The sequence below is a fragment of the Chiroxiphia lanceolata genome, chromosome 1 (assembly GCF_009829145.1).
Source record: "Chiroxiphia lanceolata isolate bChiLan1 chromosome 1, bChiLan1.pri, whole genome shotgun sequence".
In the NCBI taxonomy this organism is placed as follows: Eukaryota; Metazoa; Chordata; class Aves; order Passeriformes; family Pipridae; genus Chiroxiphia; species Chiroxiphia lanceolata.
In genome coordinates this window covers 6,023,909-6,043,181 of record NC_045637.1, presented here as the reverse complement: position 1 = coordinate 6,043,181, position 19,273 = coordinate 6,023,909, and the positions used below count along the sequence as shown (strand labels likewise).

Sequence of the window (19,273 nt, the reverse complement as noted above, 5' to 3'; positions counted from 1 at the left end):
AGAAATGGTGTTACTGGTTATTCAAGAGAGGATTAGTTAAGCAAAGTATGTGAAACCTGATCAGCCAAAACCAAAAGTGAAAGCTTTGAGATGCCATAAACTCCCCAAACAAGATAAAGTCAGCTTGCCTTTCAGGAATCACTGACCAAGAAGCAGAAGAGAAAGGTATCCAAAATTGGAAATGGAACCTCAAGCCCAAACCCTGTGCAATGTAGAAGAAAACCAGCAAGATGGGATCTAAAGAATCTCACATGGGACACAAGAAATTGTTCTTCTTACCACTTGTCTAAGGTGATGCCCTGGAAGGATTCAGTGTATTAGACAAAAGCCACTAAAAAGACCATAGTTACTAGAATTTAATTCCCACACATGTCTAAAACCAGGGTGACAACCCTCTCTTTACTTGTGCTGCTGGCACTGCCTTCAACCTCATGTCCTTTACTAGGCAAGTTTTAGAAAAGTAGAGTTACTGTACATATTGAAGGGGGTGAGAGAAATGGAGAAACAGCAGAAATAATGGGGAAATAAGACCTGTTTGAGTCCAGAGAATGGATCAACGACAAGAACAGGAACAAGACCAAAGTCTTTCAATGTCTTTAATATTGCCACCTTGATACAGCTTTTGCCTCATGGCACCAGCTTCAGGAGCTACAGTCCCAAATCTCCTCTGAAAAAACCCAAACTGCAAAGGACTTGTAGTTCATGTCCTGCTCCTTTATCTCCAATCCTTTATGCTGCCATAGAAAGAGCCAAGAGAGCAAGGCATCAGGGTCCCTTTACTCCTTTCTTTCCTATGTCACACATCTTAGAAATAATCAGCTGCAGGAAAACTGAACAAACCGATGTGATGTAACTGTGTGACCATTATTGTGTGCACTGATTTATCTCTGTGTGATATCCTAATGATATACTGAATCTGGTTACTATGACACCAAAAAGTCACAGCTGGTTTGACAAATTCACAGAGGTCAGGGGTAGACACAGGAGCAGAGCAATCTGAAAATCAGTTTGTAGTAAGCATATCTGGCGTTGTGCTTCTGTTTTCCTGAAAAATTTCAACATTGATTCAGATCCTGTGCTGATCTTTGCTATAAGGAGAAGCAAATAGACTGAACAAGAGAATTAATGGTCCATGTATCAATGTCTCAAACCTTTTCTCTCTCCCTTTTTCTGTGAAGCCTATAAGAACACATTCAGCTCCCACCAGGCCTGACTCAACCCTTCTTCTTTCCAGGAAACACAAAACCGCAGCTTTCTGTATATTGGCCAAAGGAGAACTAGGAAATGAAGAAGACAGAGGGCAAAGGGAATGAGAAGGTTTTGATGAGAAAATAATGAAACACAAATGTCAGAGGGAGTAGTGACAGAGAAAACACCCACGAAGAGGAGAGGAGTGGAGGAGAGGTGGGAGGAAAATGTTGATAAGAGGAAGAGAGAGTAAAATGAAACAGAAAGGAGTCTCAGCAAATTTCCATAATGTAACACTGATGAAGCCTTTTATGATTATAGACAGAGATTCTCAGAATGTTCCCTTGCAGGAAGTTTGCATACTCATATTTTAATAACTCTGAACACTTTCTCAGACTCAGTAAAAGTGGAAACTTTTCCTATTGGTGCTGCATGCTCTAAATCTGGGCTACCCCTGTGCATCACCAAGCTCCAAGGAGTTGTATCACTGAGGTCTGCTCTGGGTGGACTGGCACATCAACTCCAGGTCCCTGCTGCCTCCAGAGAGTGTGACAGTCCTGTGCTGACACTGTTCTTCAGGAGAAACAGGCTAAGAAATGCACTGTGTCCTGCCAAAGAAATGGAGACATCGCTTTCATGATACCTTGTGGGACCTGGACACAGGTTGTTTTTTATCCAGCGCCAGGTGGAAGCCTGAGATGATTCAACATGTGTGTGATGTAAAACTCCAGGGAAAATTGTGAGATTCTGGGCTATCTGAAGCAAAGCCAAATCTACAAGTCAGTATGACCTTAAACACTTCCAGAAATCTCAGCTTGCACTTACTTTGAGTCCAGACTCAAGCGCCAAGCCAGTGTGCAAACAGAGTAGGGATTATTGCTGTTTGCATACCACCAGTTGTTTACCTGACTCTGTCCTCTCAGACTTGCTCATTTTCTCAGACTGGATGTTTGGCTGCAACATTTCCTGAGATAAGTCTATCATAAATAACAAAAAAGATTACAGTTGTCCCTGGATGAGTTTTTGAAAGGTGTACACGACCGTGCAATACCAGTGTCAAAAAAAAAAAAAAAAAGACTACCAGAGAAATCACCTCAGAACCAAAGGGAAACTTTTGAGCTCCACAGAGTGATTTCACCAGATCTTTCTGTCTGAAATACATTTTGCTTGTGCAGAATAAATCCATCTCAGCCACATCAAGAGAACTGACAACAATGGTTTAGTCTCTCCGAATCCTATGAAGTGACAAGAAGTAGTCTCTGATCCCTTCAGGGCCTCTGCTGCAGACTTCAGGGGGAGGACTCTCCAGTGGATTCCCCTCAAAATTGCACGAGCAGTAGTTGTATCCCCAGTCCAGGTTCACCAGCTCCCCAAAGGCTGCTGGAAGGGACTGTAGCTGGTTGTTTCCCAACCAAAGTGTGCGCAGATTCCTTAAAACACAGACATCCTCAGGAAGGCTCTCCAGTGAGTTGAAAAGCAATAGCAATGTTTCCAGTTTCTCCAGATGCCGAATGCTGGAGGGGATTGTACCTATTTTGTTGTCACTCACATCCAGAAAGGTGAGGCTCCCCAGCTGGCAGAGGGGTGCAGGCAGCTCAGTCAGGCTGTTGTTGGCCAAGTGGAGGCTGTGCAGCCTTTGAAGTGCCCCTATTTCTGCAGGCAGGGAGCTCAGGTGGTTGTTGCTCAGAGTGAGCCTCTCCAAGCAACTCAAAGTGCCAATTTCGGTAGGGATTTTCTTCAAGTTGTTGGAGTCCACGTAGAGGCAGGTGAGGTTCCTCAGGCGGCTGATCTCCTGTGGGAGCAGCTCCATCCGGTACCTCAGGCAGCTCTCTCGTTCTGGGCTCATCTCCAGGACCTGCAGTTGATCCAAGCCAAAGACCTGTGGGGGGACTGACACCAGCTCTCTGCCCGAGATCTTGAGCTTCTTCTTCCCTTTGTACTTCGGATCACGCTCTGCGAGGTACCTCGAAAATGGATCAGAACCTGGACAGGCACACTGGAGAGAGGTGACTGCATCCATGTCCCACCAGAACAGTGGCTGGTTGAATGGAAACAGTCAGTGACGATCCCTTGCATATTTCACAGGAAACCTCTGAAGTTCTTGGGGATTCAAGATCCTCTTTCAGCTTTCCGCTCTGCCGAACACGTTACCAACACACATGCAGAGTGTTTGGGTTGCCCAGGTACATCCCACTGAGTAAACACTTGGTGCTCTCACATGATCAGGTGTTTCCCTCCCAGCTCTGCAATGTACACAAAACCCAGCTCCTGGGCTGTGATGTGGCCTCTCATGGCTGCAGCCAGTGAGCTGGTGGCACATGTCTGTCAGTGTTCAGAAAGTAAAACAGGAGGGTTCTGCCTCTGCTTTTCAGAAGGTGGGTTCAAATCTATGCTTGTGTGTAGCTCTCCCCTTCTGGAAGCATCAAAGGTGCCGTTGCTGAAGGTTTCACATTGGTTGGTCTCAAGGGATTGCAATGGAAACAGCAAGGCAGGATGGATAAGGCACTCCATAAATGGGACAAGAACACGGTAAACAGAACAAAAGCAAGACAGTCATAGCTGGTGACCTGGGAACTGGGAACCATGAGAATATCCTGTCCTCAGGTCAGTTTGTGCCTTTAACATTCAGCTAACACAGTAAAGGATCACTTTTGAAATCTGAAAGTCCTTCTCCCTCCTGCTTAATGCATGAACCCCTGCACCATGGAGATATTGTCTTTCTTGTATTACACTTGCTCTGGCATATTTAAAAACAGATTTTTATTCCTTGCTGTCATAGCTTTTATAGGAGATGTGTAAAATGCCAGGTTTATCCCAAGCCACTCAGCACAGCATGTATTGTAGAGAGCAGGGCATTTTCTGGAAGGAGAAAATTGTGGGTTTGAAGCCTCAGGCTGAGAAAGCCAACCTCTTTTACTTCATCCTCAAATCCTTAAGGCTTTCAGCTAACAAATGCTTAGGATACCCATTTCAAACGCTTCTCAAGGAGAGACATATCCACAGCATCCCTCAGGCTATCAGAGATAGAAGACAATGTGTTAGAGGTATGGTCTAAGCAGGTCTACCAAGTCAGGCCTTGTGAAAGTGGGAGCACAGCAGCTTTTCTCTCCCAGCCTGCTCAGTTCTGATCTCCTCAGCCCAGGATAGTCCTGAGTTTGCTAGAACCTGTGTCACAGGAGAGTGTGTGGCTGCACAGATGGGTGTTGAGCGCCAGTAGCTCTCTATTCAGACAATGCTGGCAAGAAGATTTGTAGATTATTGCTCAACTGTATGAACTTGCATTCTAGATTGTAGTGGCTTTTTTTAATTGAGTTTCACCCTGAAACCCAGATTTTTGGGTCTGGTACATAGCAGCTGTAACCCTTGATTTGGATTCAGAGTGCAAATACCAAAACCATATTGAAATCAAACCTGGAATTTCTTCCAGATAAATTTTCAGTATTTGTAAGAGAAAGCTGTCTCACATGCCTAGTATCCATCAGTGTGTGAGGCTGCTTGGGCCTTATAGGCTCCTGGGACAGAATCATGGAGTCACAGAATATGTTGGGTTGAAGGGACCTTAAATATCGTCTACTTCCAACTCCTTTGCCATGGGCAGGGATGCCACCCACTAGATCAGGTTGCTCAGGGCCCCATCCAACTTGGCCTTGAACACTTCCAGGGATAGATTTTACTCAAAAAAGGTTCAGCAGAACTCATGAAAGTCTAATAATTTTTCGAAAGCAAAAATGGGTGCAATAACTTGGAAATATCCATACAGCAGAGATGAATACAGCAACCAAGGGAAAGTGAGATTTTCACTTGCAGGGGAAGGTTGCTTCCTAACAGACCTCACAAATAACCATAAAAATAAGACTCAGTGTTAAACTCAACTCTTATCAAGAAAGTGCTGAAGAAGTTATTGCACTGACAGTAATTTCAGACTTGGATGAAAACCATTCCCCACATTGCTAGGGGGAAAAATGTGTTTCTAAGAACACATTGTCAAATACATCTGTCCTGTGAAATAAACCAAATTGCTGTGTGTGCTGCCTTCTGCTTAAACACGCTTTTCTCTTCAAATCCAAACATGAGTCTTTCAGACAGCATGTCATGCAGAGCCAAAGCTGTGGTCAAAAAGAAGTTTTTGTGATGCTTGGTGCTGTTCTCTTGTTACACTTTTTTACACCTGGAGTTTGACCCAAGGTGGCAGGTTCTTCTCTGCTCCGTCTTGCAGGACATCCTTCTTCCTGATGCTGATAGCTGGCTCATCAGGAACGTCAGAGTATGATTAATGTCCCTCTGTCAAATTGTTCCCTTGTGCTTTCTACATAAAGTTCATGATATAAAATGTAAAGTAGCAAGAAAGAGACCATATTTTCAACGCATAATTCCCTGCGGACCCAGCAGGATATTCTAGCTCTTAGTTCAGACAAACTCCAACAGCTTTGCCAACATCAATATTGTTGAGTCAAGCCACACAAGGTGTTCAGATGTTAGCCCTTACAGCAAAAATCTGCTTTGTAAAACAACTACAAACCCCAGTCTCCTGTTCATTATGTCTTTATACTTTTCTCATCAGTTGTTCCAATTTCACAAGTCAGAAGACAAAAATCCATGTTTGTGACATTCAGGTTTAAATCAAATCAATGAAGCTAAGCAGGCTTTTTCTTAATTCAGCTTCACCATTTACAAATATGTTCTATGATTCTATGTTCTGTGACTCTGAACCTTACTGTGAGAGACTGAGTATGGGATTCAAAAAAACCCCATCATTTGACATGATACATAATATCCCCTGGGGTGACCCACTTACGCTCTGGAAAGGTGTCCCTTGGTCCTACACACTTGCCAGTCCCTGTCAGTGTCTCTGGCTCAAAGGCATTGTGGATGGTGATAGCCTGCCATGCATAGGCATCAGATCCTGCTCCAGAAGCTGCCAAAATGAAATCTTTATCAGGGCAGAGTTTGGCCAGTTTCCACATTAAAAGACTGAGCCATCGGTAAACTCTATTTTACTTTTTTTTTGTTTTGTTTTGTGTTTGTTTGTTTTGGGGTTTTTTTATATATAATTTTATATATATATATTTAATATCTTTTTAATTGCCTAGAATGTAAAATCTGTGCTTGTCTCCCCACCAGTTTTGTGGTCAGAGCACAGAATTTGGGCTTAGCTGCTACAGCATTTTTATTGTCTCTCTGGAAAAAAACCAAACCAAACCAAACCAAAACAAAAAAAAACACAACCACACAAGCATTTGATATAGCTTCCAAGAAGCAGCTAATTCAAAACTGTTTAGAAAACAAGTAGAAATTCTTAAATAATTTAACAAAAAAAAGAGGTATTTTCCCCAAATGATCTGATTGCTTTGTTCTGTCTTTGTAATTTATTTATTTGACAGGCAACAAATTGAACGAAATAGTGGTCTGTTTTTTATAATTGTAATAATTTACACACAATATATATATATATATAAAAAATGCCAGCAACTGACAGTGGTGCCATAAATCCCACGTGTACCTTTTAAAAATGTAAATAATATATTACCTTGCTCTCTAATGCAATTTTAACAGTATATCCTCTCTTACCACAGGACCAAACCAAAATCCAACAAAAAAAAATTAACCTATTTCTGGGTTTAAACCTCAGACTCCGTGAGCAGACCTTATGGTGATTTGCCCACCACTTGGTTGCAGAGATGGGAACACTGAGATGCCAAAGCCACAGTTGTCCTTTATTCAAGAGCAGTTAGGAGAGAGAGCCATCAGCACCATCTCTGCCCTACCTGCCACCCCCTGCCTGTATGATCACCTTACGCAATGCTGGACAGACAATACACACACCATCACCTGCTCAGGCACAGACCCATCTGCACCTTCTGGAGGGCAGCCTCTGACCATGCCCAGGGCTGTACTTGCTGCCCAGATGGGAGACCTAATTTGGAAAATGATCTCAGGCCACCTTTCCAAAGACTGCAAACATGCACAAAATGACTGAGGCAAAAACTGTGACAGCTTTCAAAATCCTACAAATACACCCTCCTCTCTTACCTGTTGTTGCAGGTGACTTTTTAGGCACATTCACATAGGGCTTGCTTCTGTAAGAGGTGGCAGCTCTAGAAACCTCCCTCTGATGACTATGCCCTGAAAGCTGGGTGGCTACAAACATGAATCTTGATCTGGGTCTGCAGCTTGTGTCTTGTACTCTGCTCATTAGTGACAGATTCTGCTTAGTAAATGTCATTTAACTGGCTGGGGAGAAAACAAGAAAAAGAAAACAAAAAAAACCAAGAAAAAGCAGGGAAATGGCACCCACTGAATTCAGGACACAGAGACAATCTGGGGTGTCTCCAGGAACAGACTGAACAGATAGGGAATATGCTGGAATATGCTGGAATATGCTGGGAATGAGGTTGTGCCCCCTTTACTGGGTGGAGAATTTGCAGACATGTAGTCTATGCCTAACCCAAGTAGACATGTGTCCCTTGTGCTCCTAATACAGGCTCTTGGAAATGGCTCCATCAGACATTCAAATGAAAAGGGCTTTCAAAACAACCCCTTAGATCTTCTTCAGCTGGATGACATCACACCGTCTCACCTACTGGGGATTGCACTAAATGACCCCTAAAGGTCTCTTCCAACACAAATTATTCTATGATCTCACAAGACTTAAAGACCCTGAAATTTCTTTAACAGAACATCATTATGTATCTTCCCTTCACATGATGCACCAGCATGTACTGAAATCTATCCCATTCTTGACACATGCAGACACATAATGAGAGAGAATCTTTAGTGACTAAGGAGTCACCATCATGACAGGAATTACATGCCACAATAGCATGGCCCAATTAAGATGTGTGGCCTCCATAACACCTGCTCACTGCCATCACATTTACCCAAAATGATGTCTCATCCCATGCTGGGAGGTGTCTCTTGAGTAGGGACCTGTTTTTGAGTAGGGAAATCTCACTCAGCCTGGACTAGGAAAAATGTTTCTCTTAAATATGTGATCAACATGTTTGCTTTATACTAAAATATAGCAAGCTGACCCAAGATGCAGTGCAGTAAAAGATATACCATTGAGAGTTACTTAAAAGTGGTAAGCTTTTCACTTCATGATATTTTCACTTTCATTGGTCTTTCCATAACAAGAAACACAGTAAAATCAAATCAAGGAATTTATTTGAATAGGAAATAGCAAAAATAGCACCACTGAGAGCTACACAGTAAAGACTTTAACACTGGCATTTGAACATGTTATTTAATTTCATTTTTCAGTAATGCAGAGAAAAAATTTATCTGCTGCTGGTGAGAAAAAGGCTCCAAGGCTGGTAAATGTTTATCTCTGGGCTTTAGCCTCAAGGCCTGCTTCTGGGCTGGTTATCAACAGCTGTGGCTTCTGCTTGGGTTAGCCAGTTTGGAAGCACCATGCCATATGGTGGATGTGTCAGCAGGGCAGGGTGCCTCTTTTCTGTCTCCAAAAGAGCAGATGAGATTCCCAAACACATTCAGCACTTAGTGCCTGTGTCAGGTCCATTACTCCGATCTCTCACTACAAACTGCTTTGTGCAGAAGGGGTTTGAGAATGCAGCTGCTTTGCTGGCTGGAACAGGTATCCAAGGCCTGATCACCTCTCAAATCTGCACTTTGTGGTGGGCAAACCTTCTTGATTAGAAGGTTTATCTCACAAATGACCTCTTGTGAAGGTCTTTTCAGACTCTATGCCCTCTTTACTCTGTCTTTGCATTCTCAGGTTGATTTTGGCAATCAGCTGACAGGGGAAAAGGGTCAGTGTTTGATTTGTTGTTTTGCCCTCAAACATGATTTTCTCCATGTTTCTGAATACTTCTTTACTCTGATCCTTTCGTCAGAGATCAACATCCTCCTAGACCAGCCTGCAGCTACTCACCCACCCTCTTACTAACACAGCTTGCCAAGTTATTGTCATAGCAGATCATGAAAAACAGTTGGGTCACAGTTGGCTTCCTGAGGTTTTTAATACAAGGGGACTTTCTGTGCTGCTCTGACTGATTTTTGGGTGAAGCAGTGTTAGGGAGCTGTGCATGCACCGACAATACACATGGGATTTGACGTGTCTGAGCTGACAACGGACGGTGTCGAAGATTTTTGCAGAGACATTTCCCTGACAGAGGGAAGTAAGCTCCATCTGTTAGAATCAAACTTTCTGAGTACAGAAGTTCTTGCACAGAGAGTAGCGAAGAGGTTGGGTCATCTCTGTGGTCTCTTCGGGTCTTTACTATGAGATCCCACATGATTCCATAAAAAGTAGCTCCTATAGGATATAGATTCACTTATCAGCAGAAGAATGTTAAATTTAACAGGGATCTTCTGGAAAACACACACTGGCTGTTCAAAACTGCCTTTCCATTGTGAGTTGCAGGTACTGGAGATCTGTTTTCCAGCTTTGGCATGGCTCTACCTTCCTCCCCTCCATGAGGATGGCAGATAGCACCAACAATCCTGTGATCAGCCTGCATCTCACAGTTAATGCCCCAGGCTGTAGGATTTGATTTCAGTTTAAAGGGTGTGGGATAAAGCTTTGGAAAGAATTAATCAAATAACAGATAAAAAATTTGGCATTGGAATGGTTTTGCATAAACAGCTACACAATGCATTGATATTTTATGGTCTTGAAAAGAGGGAAAAAAACTGCTTATTTATAATGTTTTAATATGCCCTGATGTTGGAGAAAACAAAAATAAGTTCACATATCACATCAAAGATAATAATAATAATAATTATAATTCATAAAAATAATCTGACCGACCGGCAGCATTTGTTGGCTTTAGAAGGCCTCCCACAAAAGAAACACAGTTGAAGACATCTGAGAGCTCTTGGCAGGTGTGATGAATTCAAGTTTTAGAAACAAGTCTGCAGGTGCTCCCTGTGTGCTAGGGCCCTTTGACATTGCTGGGTCGGGCAGCCAGGCTTGCATAGTAAGCGCACTGAGAGGGGTCACACTGTCCATGGGCTCCCGGAGGCCCCTGTGCTCCTGCAGGACCAGGCACACCAGCTTCCCCTTGAGGGCCGGGTGGTCCTGGCATCCCGTCTTTGGCATAACCAGGCTCCCCTGGGAGGCCTAAAACAGAAACAAAATGCCCTTGGTGAGTGACACCCCCGGGATGCAGTACTCAGCAGTGCAATGTCACAGGGGATGGCTTTGCTGCCAAACTGGGGTGCAGACATCAGCTCCCACAGATTTGGGTTTGGCTAGGAGGTATCTCAAGGATATGACCAGTGTGTCTCTGAAGGAAAGATTTCCACTCCCCATGGCATCCTTGGGGTGCAGAGCTCTGCTGTGGCTGCTCTGCCTTTATCACCCCACTGAAGATGTGAAGCTGCAGGAGATAACTAATGACGTATAATCCTCACAGAGAGGAGTTGAGGATGGGAAAGCTGGAGGCAAGAGGTGGCCTGGGGAGATAACTCATTTGTTTGAAGCACAGTGGATCCATTGTTATTTGGAGGAAATGCAGGGGCAGTATGCCAAATGTAAACCATGGGGTTACAAAGGCTTCCCATAATTTCTTCCCCAAGAAAGCGAGTGAAGGCAAAACTGATCAATGACTCCTAATTTCAGATTGCAGACAAACTATATTTGCTGCTGCTTTGTCAGTAACAGAAAAGCAGGAGCTGTATGTCCAAGGCACAGGTGTTCAGTATGACCTTTTGTAGCATCTGAAGCTGCCTGAATCACTGGATTCAGCTTGGTCACAACAACACTCTGCCAAGGACAGAGAAGGTGCTTCACAGGGTATCTAATAATTAAAGCTTTGCTTTGGATTTGACCCAAAGGTCAGTTAACTTAGCTGTAACTCAGACGGATCATAATACCTGTCCATCAGTTTGAGTAAATAAAAGGTGGCCAGATATGATGCTAGTGATGTAGTTCTTGCCTTTGAGCCACTTTCTAGAGAAACCACGTATGCTGTATTTATGTTATCCTGATTGTCTATCTAATATGGCAGAGACCTGTGTCCTTGAAATTGTTCTGAGTGATGTGTGTTGAGGGGTGCTCTGAATAACACACCTGGAATTCCTGGAGGACCTATTTCCCCTCGTTGGCCAATGCCAGTGTCTCCTTTATCCCCCTTTGCTCCTCTTTCTCCTGTAGAGAGGGAAAGAAAAACAATTAACTGATGAGAGTGGTCTACAGAACTATAGAATAGTACTACAGATCTTTCATCCACACTGAAGCCAGTACATTTGGCAAAAAAAGTTCCTAATTGTCATCAATCCTCCAAGATTGGACATTAAGTGGGAATTAAGACTTGCCCCACTCTAGCTCTGGCCAGAGGTGGTACATACCAGTGACTGCTGGTCATATTCAACACCTCTGGTTCAACAGACTGAGGTCACTTTAACACCTGCATTTTGAGGGTTTACTTATATGCTACTAAAAGGAGAGTGGGATGACAAAGTGGAGTGGACACACTTTTATTGGACTACCCCACACACCAAGTTTCACTCACCTTTGGGACCAATTGGTCCAGGTGGACCTTCAGACCCAGTCTGTCCAGGCCGGCCAGGCTCTCCAGGAGGGCCAGTTCTTCCTGGGAGTCCTTCCTTCCCAGGAGGACCAGGAGGTCCTGGTCTGCCATGGGATGCTTTTACCTGTGCAGGCTGTATCTGAGCCAGGAGATAGGTTAACTTTGCTGTAAAGAGAGGGAAATGGGTTTGTTAGACTAAAAGGACTATGCTCCAAGAGATGGAGAGCCAGAACCAGAGGCCCAGAAAAGTCCAAGTATTGCCACAATTTTCAAGGACCACTCATTTGTTTTCCCCACACAGTTGTTTCCCATAATCCATGATTGTGCCCCCCTGGTCCTCTCTAAGTTACTGAAATCTCATTTCTCAATAACTTTAAATTTCTCCTAAGTTTCATACTTTGTCCTAAATTTTTCTGTCATCCTCTACTTCTTGTCCTCCATCTTTCTTTATCTATGAAAATGTGATCATTGCAGCTTTAAAAAGAAGAGCCTTTTTCCACTGCTTCTGTTACACGGAGTGAGATGCTACATAGCTGGTGTGTAGGGAGAAAGCTGACTTTTCTTGTTTTGGGGTGTTACATATGTGGAGTTAAAGCTGATGTACCCATCTCTGGCTGTGAAGTCAGAAGCTGTAACTAAGCTTCCTGTGACAGTGTATTCTGCAATTTCCAAGCTGGCACATTGCTTGCCACTTCACTGCTAAGACCCTCCCTGAATGACTGTGCTGGTTTTGACTGGGGTAGAGTTAATTTTCTTTACAGTTACTGGTATGGGAGTAGGTTTTGGATTTGTGCTGAACACAGGGTTGATAATATAGAGGGTTTTTTTGTTATAACTGAGCAGTGCTTACACAGAGCCAAGGCCTTTCCTGCTTTCTTTACTGCCACACTGGCAAGGAAGTTGAGGGTGGGTGAGAGGTTGGGAGGAGACACAGCTGGGACAGGTGATCCAGACTAACTAAAGGGATATTCCAGACCATATGGCATCATGCTCAGTACATAAAATGGGAGGAGGAAAGAGGAAGATGGGAGATGTTTGGAGTGATGGTATTTGTTTTCCCAAGTCACTGTTACTCACAATGGGGCCCTGCTCTTCTGCAGATGGCTGAACACCTGCCTGCCCATGGAAAGTGGTGAATGAATTCCTTGTTTTGTTTTACTTGTGTGTGCAACTTTTGCTTTGCTTATGAAACTGCCTTTATCTTAACCCACGAGTTTTCCAGCTTTTACCCTTCCAACTCTCTTCCTGATCCTGCTGGTGGGGGAGTGAGTGAGTAGCTGCGTGGGGCCTGGTTGCTGTCTGGGATTATACCATGAAAACAACCTAGAGAGCTATTAAGATATACTCAGCATCACATAAACATCCTACAGAATGGAGTTTTCTATCTTCTCTTCATTGGTCCTAAATCTCAAATGCTTTTAGATTGGCATGGATATTGAAGTCTGAGTGTGTAAATAAAATCCATGAAATAGATTACTACATTGAATCATGATCTTTAGCATGGAGGAGAATGCCTGCAGCTGTGTGTCAGCTGCTTCAAGAGCTGTGTGAGAAGCACTGCAGCTCTGCATCTCAGTGTTGATGGGGTCAGTAGCGGTTTGACACACTTTGAGAGAAACAGCAGCCCACATCCACTCCGACCTCTCCTCATACCAACGAGTATCAAATGTCAGGCAGAAATCAGGAACATTTCTTCTCCAGCTGGGACCTCAAAAGCAGGTTTACATCCTACTTTAATTACTTTCTATGCTATTGCTGGGAACATCAAAGCTTGGGGACCAGTAAAGCACATTTCATTTTACATACTTCTCCTTCCAGGCAAGCCTGTTACAATATTACCTTCCATAAGCAGGAGATATTCAGGTGCCAGTACAGGTATGGAAAGCATATTTTGTACTCTCAGATACACCTCCTGGCTTCTCAGAAGTGATTACTTACCATCTAGCTGCTTGGATAACTCCTCTTGGATGAGCCTTCTCAAAGTCTCTAGAGATGGGGGTTCCCCCTAAAGAGTCAGAATTGCAGCAATGAGACAGGATAATCACACCCAGGGGATCAGATAGTGATAGGATAAGGGAGAATGGTTTAAAAGAGGAATGATTTAGATAAAAGTAAAAGATAGATAATAGTAAAAGAGGAATGATTTAGATATGATATTAGGAATAAAATGAAATAGTAAAAGAGGAATGATATAGATATGATGTTAGGAATAAATTCTTTACTGTGAGGGTGGTGAGCCACTGGAACAGGTTGTCCAGAGAACCTGTGGATGCCTCATTCCTGGAGGTGTTCAAGGGCAGGTTGGGTGGGGTTTGGAGCAACCTGATCTGGTGAGTGGCATCTCTGCCCATGTAGAGACTGTTGGAACCAGATGATCTTTAAGGTCCCTTCCAACCCAAAACATTCTGTGGTTCTATGATGTGCAAACTAAACCCTCCACAGAGGGTTTATCAGGTGGCATTTCATCACCCACAGCATACACAGGGCTGCAGGGTCTGCCTGAATGAATATATAGATATGAATATATATATGAATATAAAGGGACTCAAAATAGAATCACAGAATCAAGTAGTCTGGAAAAGACCTCTCAGATCATTGAGTCCAATCTTTGACTGAACATCACCATGTCAACTAGACCATGGCACTAAGTGCCATGTCTAGCCTTTCCTTAAACACCTCTAAGGATGGTGACTCCATCGCTTCTCTGAGCAGCCCATTCCAATATCTAACCACCCTTTCTGTGAAAAAAATTCTTCCTACTGTCCAACCTAAACCTTCCCTGGTACAGCTTAAAACCATGTCCTCTTGTCCTGTCACTGGTTTCCTGGGAGGAGAGGCTGAGCCTCACCTCCCCACCTGGCTACAACCTGTTTTCAAGCAGTTGTAGAGAGTGATAAGGTCCCCCCTGAGCCTCCTCTTCTCCAGTCTAAACCCCAGCTCCCTCAGCCACTCCTCACAGGATGTGCGCTCCAGACCCTTCACCAGCTTCACTGTCTTCCTCTGGACCAGCTCAAGCATCTCAATATCCTTCCTGAATTGAGGGGTCCAGAGCTGGACATTGTACTTGAGGTGTGGCCTCATCGGTGCCAAGTACAGGGGAAGAATCACTTCCTGGTCCTGCTGGACACACTATTCCTGATACAGCCCACCTGGGCACTTGCTGGTTCATGTTCAGCCACTGTCCACCAGCACCCTGAGGTCCTTTTCCACTGGACCACTTTCAGCCACTCTGCTCCCAGACTGTAGCACTGCAGGGTGTTGTTGTGGTCAAAGTGTAGGACTCAGCACTTGGTCTTGTTGAAGCTCCTGCCACTGGTTATGGCCCAACCATCCAGCCAGTTCTTAACCCAGCAGAGAGTGCCCCTGTCCAAGCCATGGGCTACCAGCATTTCCAGGAGTATACCATGGGAGATGGTGTCAAAGGCACCCACAATTTCCAACCTGGTGACAAACCATGGGATCAAGTGTAAGCAGGGATCCTGTTCTGAGGGGATAGTTGGAACAGTTTTCCCATCTCCTTCCTAGAGAAAATCTCCTTCCTCCTTCCTATACACTCATAGGGCAAGTAGTAGAAATCAAATCAGGAGATGTCCTCAGCCCTGTCAGGTCACAGTGGAGATCCCACCCGCTTTCCCATCATGTCATGTTTCCTTGCAGAGAGATGCACATGTGCCCCAAGGATAGTAACAGTGGGTATCTGGACTTGTTAAAAACACTCCTACTGGATGCATCACCTGCCAACAGGCCTTATCTCAGGGAACAGAAGCCAGTTTATGCATATGACACCTTTTCTTCCAAACCAGTACGAGGTTCTACCTGATTTCAACCTCTTGAAGAGAGAGGGGGAATGTGGCTTCCTGGCCTTGGTCCCCTACGCAGCCCCTAAGGCACAGCATCTTTCATCCCTTCTCTCAGCTCTTTTGTGTGACACTGCTGTTGTACAGCTGTAATAACTGTCAAAACTCAAAATGGTATGAACAAAAGTCTGGATGATGCGACTGAAAAAATGATGAAAGGATTTTTGGTAGGAAGAAGAGAGGTTCTAGGGTAACCAGTCTCTTGTCCTTGCATAAACTCAAAGAAAAAATATAGCTATATTTAAAAATAAACCATTTTCAAGCCACAAGATCAAATGATTCCTTTGTAAATCAGAAAGTGAGACATTTCACTTGAAATACACTTTTAATTTTTTTTGGTTAAAATTGTTCTTGGAGTTTCTGTTAGTTTGGAAAATACTTCTGGTCAACCTAAAGACTGCATTCTTTTGTCTATGAGCTACTTGCTTTAAAGTGTTGCTTTTCCCACACACTTATCCTTTTAACATACAAGGATGCAGTTTGTGTCCTTTATGCTTATGAAAACCTAGTGAGCTCTTCTGAACCAGAAGTTACTCTTCATTTTAAAAAAAATGAGATTTTATTAAATAGCTAAGTAATATTTCAGGTTTAATCAATAAAAAAGTTACTGCTGTTAAGCGCAGAGTTGTCTATTTGCTGCCTCCTTCCCAAAATTTTGCATGAGAAAAAGAGGTGTTCTTTGATGACAAAAGAAACAATTTTTTCATTAAGTACTAACCATTTGTGATGGCTCTTACTGCATACCCCAGTAAGTAAACACGATTGTGGAGTATACTTTGAAGATTTACAAATTATATTTTCAAGTTGTAACCCTATTAGTTGCATTGTCTCCATAATCATTACTTAATCTCATCAAATCTTAGATGTTGAGATACACAAAGAAATGCTTTGTCTAAAATTTACTCAGCTTTTACATCAGAGATTACTTCTCTGTTTATTCTCTTCTGAGGTGACCTCAAATTCATCCTGAGGATGGGCATAGCGGTTTCACTGATATTGGTAGTTTTTCTCGTATCTGTTACATGCAGCACCCTCAGCATTCTCACTAGTGAGATTGTTTCCCGTTAGGGGGAAAAAAAAAAAAAGGAAAAAAGAAAGAGACAGAATATTAAACAAAAATAGTATTTCATGAATTCTGATGAGCTGGCTCCAGGATTTCCAGGAATAGAGCAGTGACCTTTCCACGGCTCAGCATTTTGTCTCTCCTTAACAACCAGCAGCAGAGGAAGGCGTTAGTTCTCCATATGAAATGCTGCATGTTATTACCCTTATAGAAAGAATTTTTTTCAGACTCCAGTGCCATGACCACAGTCACAGATCTGATTTAGGCATTCAGGGGTAAGAGGCATCAGTGACTGGCCACCCCAGCTATGGTTCTGGACTGTTCAGCTCCCCTGAGCACAATTCAACACCCCCACAACACTTCCCCATGAGGTCCTGAGCAACCTGGGTTAGTGGAAGCTGTCTCTGCCCATGGCGGGGGGTTGGAATGAGATGGTCTTCAACCCAATCCATTCTGTGGTTCCCTGAGATGTGCTATAGCTCTCCTTAATGTGCATCAAGAGATAAAGGCTCTACCTCCCCATTGCAACACACTCTTGCTCTAGTTTCTGTCAGCCCCAATGTCATCTGAGGTGCATTTCTGATCACACACTGCGGCAGTGAAATTACTGTACAAAGCCATTCTCTGGAAATCTTACCCTTGGTCCTGGAAATCCTGGCTGTCCTGGAGGACCAGGAGGTCCAACTTGCCCAGTGTCTCCTGGGGGTCCATGGGGACCCATCAGTCCTGGATGGCCCTTGTGACCAGGTATCCCAGGATCACCCGGAGGGCCCTTTTCTCCTTGAGGGCCTTTTTCACCTTTGATTCCAGGCTCACCCTAAGTGAAAAGAGAGGCATTACCACCACAGAATAAGAGGTAAAATTCTGATTTCCAAACACAGAGAAACGCTAAGAGCTGAACTGGTAAAGTTACTGAATACAACATCTGGTGCACTACAAATGATCCACAAATTATTACTGATGGAAAATGATTAAAGAGAGAGCTGGGAGAGTGGGAAGCATGGGCCATGTTTCACTCTTGAATGACCCCTACCCCCCTGCCCCTAACTAAAAACAGCTCTTTTTATTTCAACATAATGAAATAACTAATAATATTCTCCAACCTACCCTCTCTCCTTTGGAGCCAATTTCACCATGTTTCCCTGGTGCACCCTGCAACAAAATAAAGGTAAACATAAAAGATCTCTCCATAATGACAGTAAATAATAAAACACATACCTTTGCAATGATTCCTGTGAGCTGATGAAAATTTATTTCCCTCATGGTCCCACAGTTTTCTGAGAGCTCCCCACTGGCTCTCAATTATAAACAATTAAAAAAAAAAAAGAAGCATGACAAGCAGGTCAAGGGAAGTGATTCTCCCCCTGTACTCCTCTCTGGTGAGACCCCACCTGGGGTAGTGTGTCCAGCTCTGGTGTCATCAACATGAGAATGACATGAACCTGTTGGAACAAGTCCAGAGGAGGCCACGAAGATGCCCAGAGGGTTGGAGCACCTGTGCCATGGAGACAGGCTGGGAGAACTGGGATTTTTCCACCTGGAGAAGAGAAGGCTCCAGGGGCGTTATAAGAAAGATGGGGACAAACCTTTTTTCAGGGACTGTAGTGACAGAATGAGGAGTAATGGCTTCACAATGAAAGACTGCAGGATATTAGGAAGAAATTCTTCACTGTGAGGGTGGTGAGGCCCTGGCATGGGTTGCCCAGAGAAGCTGTGGATGCCTCATCCCTCGAAGTGTTCAAGGTCAGGTGGGACAGGGTTCTGAGCAACCTGTTCTAGTGGAAGGTGTCCCTGCCCATGGCAGGGGGTTGGTACTAGATGATCTTTAAGATCCCTTCCAACCCAAAGCACTGTATAAAAAAATCAGTTTATTGAGACCCAGGTGACATCCTTGATGTTTTTTCCCAGGACACCAATCTTATTTTGAAACAACTGGAAATTTAACTTACCTCTTTTCCAGGAGGACCCTTCTCTCCTGGTTCTCCCTAAGACACACAGAAAGTTCATTTAGCAGTGCACTGGAAGGAGTCGGAAGAAAGACTCTACCTAATAACCTTAAACCTTATTTTCTGCTAAAAACACAAGTATTCTGCACAGCAGCAGGTTTGGATTGATTTATCCTTAACATACTGCTATTGGTCATGCCTGGCAAGACACATCCTATTTAGAAAGCATTTTTTAATAATGTTGCATCCCATGTAAATATGAATAACAGGAAATAACTTCTAACAACCAGCTGAGAGCAGGACAGGTGTTTCACTAAAAGTGTGTTCCTGCTTTCAATAAATTTTGTTCCTTTTTCTTATCAACACTTCACAAAACTTCATACACTTCATAAGGTCTGATTTAACTTAAGCAACACCAGTATCATACCTATAACATTCTAAAGATGTAACTAAAGTAAATTTTGTAGGTAGAACTACCATCTTGTACTATGCCAGCTGAAATAACACATACAGAACCAGTGATAAAGGAAGTTCAAGTCTGATATCTTGCTTTTCTTTCAGAACTATATTAAATAATCTAAATTTGAACAAGTATCTTATTAGAATTTTTTTCTCTATATTTCTCAAATAATTTTCCCTGCATTTATAGTGTGATAATTAGACAATACATTTTGCATTTTAACATTTCAATGAATAAATGTCACTGCAGTTCGGAAGTGCAGATAA

General features: G+C 43.3%; 2 protein-coding genes across 2 annotated transcripts in view; both read right to left on the bottom strand.

Moving 5' to 3' along the window:
* Positions 1–2,407: 2,407 nt before the first annotated feature.
* On the bottom strand, positions 2,408–3,208 carry LOC116795772 (plant intracellular Ras-group-related LRR protein 2-like). Its single transcript, XM_032705763.1, has one exon. The coding sequence runs from the start codon at positions 3,206–3,208 to the stop codon at positions 2,408–2,410; it is 801 nt and encodes a 266-aa protein (XP_032561654.1).
* Positions 3,209–9,844: 6,636 nt separating this feature from the next.
* The window catches only part of COL22A1 (collagen type XXII alpha 1 chain), a gene marked incomplete at its 5' end in the record, with an annotated part of 204,959 nt that continues 195,530 nt past the window's right edge, over positions 9,845–19,273 (bottom strand). Inside the window, 7 exon segments of the mRNA XM_032713141.1 lie at positions 9,845–10,270; positions 11,222–11,299; positions 11,664–11,846; positions 13,620–13,686; positions 17,239–17,418; positions 17,709–17,753; positions 18,551–18,586. Coding sequence (XP_032569032.1) covers positions 10,083–10,270; positions 11,222–11,299; positions 11,664–11,846; positions 13,620–13,686; positions 17,239–17,418; positions 17,709–17,753; positions 18,551–18,586 — 777 coding nt within the window.

Excerpts from the sequence above, each read along its gene's own strand:
- LOC116795772 (XM_032705763.1), bottom strand. The coding sequence starts at position 3,208 with ATGGATGCAGTCACCTCTCTCCAGTGTGCCTGTCCAGGTTCTGATCCA.